A 4,535-nucleotide genomic window follows, 5' to 3' on the forward strand; every position below is an offset into this window, starting at 1 on the left:
CAGAGAAAATTCCAGTCCCGTGCAGACCTCTGTAGCTGGTCTTCTCCTGGGGTCAAGCTAACCAGCTTGTCTCTGGAAACGCGAAATGCATGCGGTCGGCTCGCTCCCCTCTTTGCTGATTTTTAAGTGTGTCTGCCAAATTAAAGCTCGAACACGTTGGTGTCTGAGCTCCCAACCAGCAGACCTGTTCAGTCCTACTTGTCTTAGAACTGAGCGATCAGCATCAAAACCCTTTCTGCTCTGAGGACTCGATGTAATCATATACTCCTCTTTGGCAAAGTTGTCAACAGGCCAGCAGGCCGGCTCTTTCATTGTCAGGGCCTGAGTGTATGCAAACACATCCGCAGACAGGTCTGTTCTAAGAGGACTCCTCTAACGGAGCAGAATCGGAGTCTTGAAATATGCATCTTGTGCTTTGATGTGAGGCCAACGGCTGAGTGGAAAACTCTTCACGTGGCCTCCTGGGCTTTCAGGAGGAGCATCTCTCAGGAGGGCGCACCAACCTGACCACACGGCCTGGAAGGCCTTAGGTTGGGAAGGAAGGACATAATTAAAAGCACATGGGAGAAGGAATTTCCACCGGGTCCTGGAGTGGCTCGGAGGACAGCTTGGAGGGCAGGAGCGGGAGGTGGGAGGCCCGTGTATGTTTGTGCAGCTCCGGGACATAAATATTTTGTTTCACGTCTAACTCCAAAAGGCCCGAGCACAAGAAAATATCCCCGTTCTACAGACGCCCGATGACGACACCACCACCACGCGTACTTAGGTAAAAAGATGTATTTCAAAGTGAGAACAGTCGTATGTTACAAAAGTACTGTGAATCTTCACCGAATAATTAATCAAATGTATAGCCCTCAAAGATGCAGAATTTCATCTCTCTAGTTCAAGCCCCGCTCTGCTTCGTTTCACTTGGCTTTCGGAGGGAGGTAAGAGGTGCCCCGGTCAGCGAAGAGATGACTTCTTAGGCATTTGCTTTTTTTCCATTTCTTCTAATAAGGAGACTACATTCTAGATAAACAAAAACAGGGGCATGTAATCCAAGGTTTGGGTTTTTGTGTGTGTGTTTTTTTAAGTGCTGCAAAATGAGCCTCAAAGGGCAGAAAGAACATCCCAACCTTTCTGTCAAAAACTCTGGCCATTTCTAGGACACCTTTGCCAAACTGAAAGAGAAAACAAGAAAAATTCTTTCGTATCTATGTTCTCTCCTCCTCACCAGGAAAAATCCTTAGATGGAGATGGAGTTACATACCTCATTTTTCACACTTGCGTCTGCCCCTTTGTCAAGAAGTAACTGGACTAATTCTTCATGGTTATTCAGCACGGCCACCTAGGAAACAAACAGTGGGGGTGAGCGGAAGGGGGTACCTGGTGGGACAGGCCCAGGACACCCACCAGCAGCACGCTCAAGAGTCAGAGCTGTCTGGGGCCGCTGTGGCTTTGCAGGATGGGTGCATGGACCTCGCTGCACTGCAATGGCAGCTGCAAGGTGAAAGGAAAGGAAATCTGCTTTTCTCCACGTAGGATGTGACCTGACAAGTCCGAGGCCAAACCAGGACAGAGAACAGCACTTCTTTGTTTTGATCCTAAAATGGCCCCAGGGACTGGGGTTGGTAATCCTTCAAGAAAGTTGTCAAAAGACAACAAAAATACTAGAGTGACCCCCCCCACCCACCCAAAAAAATGCTTTGGTGACATCGCCATATCTTAATTCACAGGCCAATAGGGAATACACACGCAACCAAAACCCAGTGTTTTCTTTTTGTTTTTTTGTTTTTCCTTTTTTGCGGTACGCGGGCCTCTCACTGTTGTGGCCTCTCCCGTTGCGGAGCACAGGCTCCGGACGCGCAGGCTCAGCGGCCATGGCTCACGGGCCCAGCCGCTCCGCGGCATGTGGGATCTTCCCGGACCGGGGCACGATCCCGTGTCCCATGCATTGGCAGGCGGACTGTAAACCACTGTGCCACCAGGGAAGCCCCCCAGTGCTCTTATGTGGCTGCACTCACAAGAATTTCTGTTACAGGGGCAGCTCTGACCCTAATTCCACCTGTCAAGCCAGGCTGCTGTGTGTAGCAAGGCGTACCATGAGAGGGGTCTTCCCGTCTTTGTCTTTCATGTTCACATCTGCGCCTGCGTCAATCAGCAGAGAGGCGACCTTCTGGTTCCCCGAGACCGCAGAGACTCTCATGAGCGGGGTCCACCCCGAGCCAGCGTCCGTGGTGTCCACCTGGAGGAGCCACAGGGAGAGTGGCGCTTAGCCCACTTTCTTTTCCTGAAAATCACTCATCAGAAACTTAAAAAGAAATGTCTACTCGCCCAAATTGCCCCTGTTTAGATAGCAGTCTTTCTGGACCTGGTGAGAGTTGATTGGACCGTGATTTCATTCACATTTACACAGTGAGCAGCTGTGCCTGGACCACTTTAGAGGGTGCTGAGAGGCCCCAGGAGGCCCCTCCCCACCCACTGGCATCTTCATTTACATTTTGTCCAAATGGAAAAAAGATGGGACAGAAAAATGAAATACAATCACCTTCTCCTTGGCCCCACGTGAGCCCTGCCTTATTTTCTCATGCCTAACTTTCCTCGTCTGGTTTTTAAAGGGTGTCTGCTGCTTACTTTTAAGCGTCTTTGTAAGCAGCTTTAAATCCCTTCTGGAACAAGACAGTAATATAAACGCCCACCCTGATACTTACCGATAGGTATTAATTTTAAGCAGGAGAACTACAGCCAGAGTAAATACAAAGCAACCAGATCTCTTACTTGAAATACCGTCTGAAAAGTCAGCCAACCTAATGCCTTGTCCAAAATGTAGTTTGCCTGGTAGTAAGATGGGTCATTTCTAATAATCTGCCCGACATTAAGGTCCTTCAGTTTCATGCTTTTTAAGACATATTCTAGAATAATGAAATGTAGATACTGCCTCCTCCAATCCCAACAAAGACCTCATCCATCCGTGAAGAGTGGTACCGAAGCAGACATGTACACGTGAGCACAGACGGATGCACGGACGCGCACACAGGTCTAATTCAGAAGAATTACTTATAGAAGAATTACTCAGAGCTATCTGCAGCTTCAGTATGAAGCATCAGACCGGAATAACAAACAAGGAACTGCCAGTAGGGCCTTAGGACCTTGCAGGTGATTTGTGATTTGTGTGTATGAGATTAGCCACCATTAAGATGTGCAGCTCTTCCTCTTGCAAATAACAAATAACCTTTGGGCAGCAAGCTCCATTATATTTAAATAATAATAAAATAACCACCTCGTACTACAAGGTACTTTATGCATTTTCAATGCACTTCCACACACATTTTCTCTTTTGGTCCTGAGGGTTAAACAGGGATAGCTATTTTTATTCCTGGTTTACAAATGTTTAAACCAAATCTCAGAGAAGTCGAATACCTTCCCTGAGGTCACATGGCTCATTAAATGCAGAAACGGTTCCCCATGCAAATAACTCGCTCTCAGTATAGATCATTCGATTCAAGAAGAGGGTGACGATGCCCCACTTTGCTCCCAGATCCAACCCACTGTCTTCCAAAGCATCGGATCAACCACCTGCCAAGAACAGAGAGGGACTCGTGTTGATATCACCTACCAGCCACACAGAAATCTTTTGTGGACACATTTATGGAGTTCCAGTGCTACAGAAAAAGATGGAATTCACCCCAGATGAGTGTGTCCATAACTAAAGCCCAGAGAGACTACACTTCCAAAATTCCAGTATTACATGTTGATGGCAGAGACCTGCCCTTCTTTCAGCAAAGGACAAACTTCATTTTCAGCTACATACTTTTACTGGGTCCAAAGCATGAACAGAATTCATCATAAACCAAGCAAGAGGAATGTGGCTGTCACCACCACCCAAGGCAGGTGTGGGCCTTAACCACCAAGGCGCGAAGGCTGATACCTCTGACCTTTTGTGCATGTGTCTAAAACAAAACAAGAAAGGTAATAAAAGGGATTTATCTTGATTGAGGTTCTTCCTTCAAGGGGCCCTCTTTTCAGCCCTCTCAAAGCAGCAGCAGGAACCAGTGAGATCCCACAACTTAAGCCTTGCGTCTGCTCAGTCACACTTCAGAGACAAACTAGGACAAATCTACAGACATCTTCCAGGAGACATAACTCCTCTCCTTTCGAGTTTATTTTCCAGGTCATCAGTTTAATTTCTCAGTAGTCTACAGCATCTGGCAATCACAATTGGGAGAGAATTTTGTTCATCATTCCTTATTTCCATGCCCTGAATTTTTTATTTAACTTCTTTGAAATCTTGAACTAAAGTTTTCAAAGTTAGCAGTAGTTACCCTAATGGAGCTAATTCTATTTGCCCATCTTCAAATATCTTTAGAAGAGTCCAAACAACTCTCCTTCTGTTTGCCAAGTAGGATTTGTGCTTTCTGATGACACGAAACCAGAGGCAAACCAGCATGCCTGCTTCAAAGCAAAGACACGAGAGCTGGAATGCTCTATTCTTGATATAGTGTTTGCTCTTTGGAAGTTTTTTTTTTTTTTTTTTTTTTTTTTTTTTTTTTTTTTGG

At 46.3% G+C, this 4,535-nt stretch overlaps 1 protein-coding gene across 1 annotated transcript in view; it reads right to left on the reverse strand.

The window, feature by feature from the left end:
• Positions 1-762: 762 nt before the first annotated feature.
• The window catches only part of FANK1 (fibronectin type III and ankyrin repeat domains 1), a 29,830-nt gene continuing 26,057 nt past the window's right edge, over positions 763-4,535 (reverse strand). The window contains exons 8-11 of the mRNA XM_007449634.1: positions 2,081-2,224; positions 1,250-1,327; positions 1,116-1,160; positions 763-1,008 (exon numbers count right to left, since the gene is read on the reverse strand). Of these exons, the coding sequence (XP_007449696.1) occupies positions 943-1,008; positions 1,116-1,160; positions 1,250-1,327; positions 2,081-2,224 (333 nt within the window). The 3' untranslated portion in view covers positions 763-942. The remainder of the gene's footprint in view (positions 1,009-1,115; positions 1,161-1,249; positions 1,328-2,080; positions 2,225-4,535) is intronic.

The sequence above is a fragment of the Lipotes vexillifer genome, unplaced genomic scaffold (assembly GCF_000442215.2).
Source record: "Lipotes vexillifer unplaced genomic scaffold, Lipotes_vexillifer_v1.1 scaffold1262, whole genome shotgun sequence".
NCBI lineage: Eukaryota > Metazoa > Chordata > Mammalia > Artiodactyla > Lipotidae > Lipotes > Lipotes vexillifer.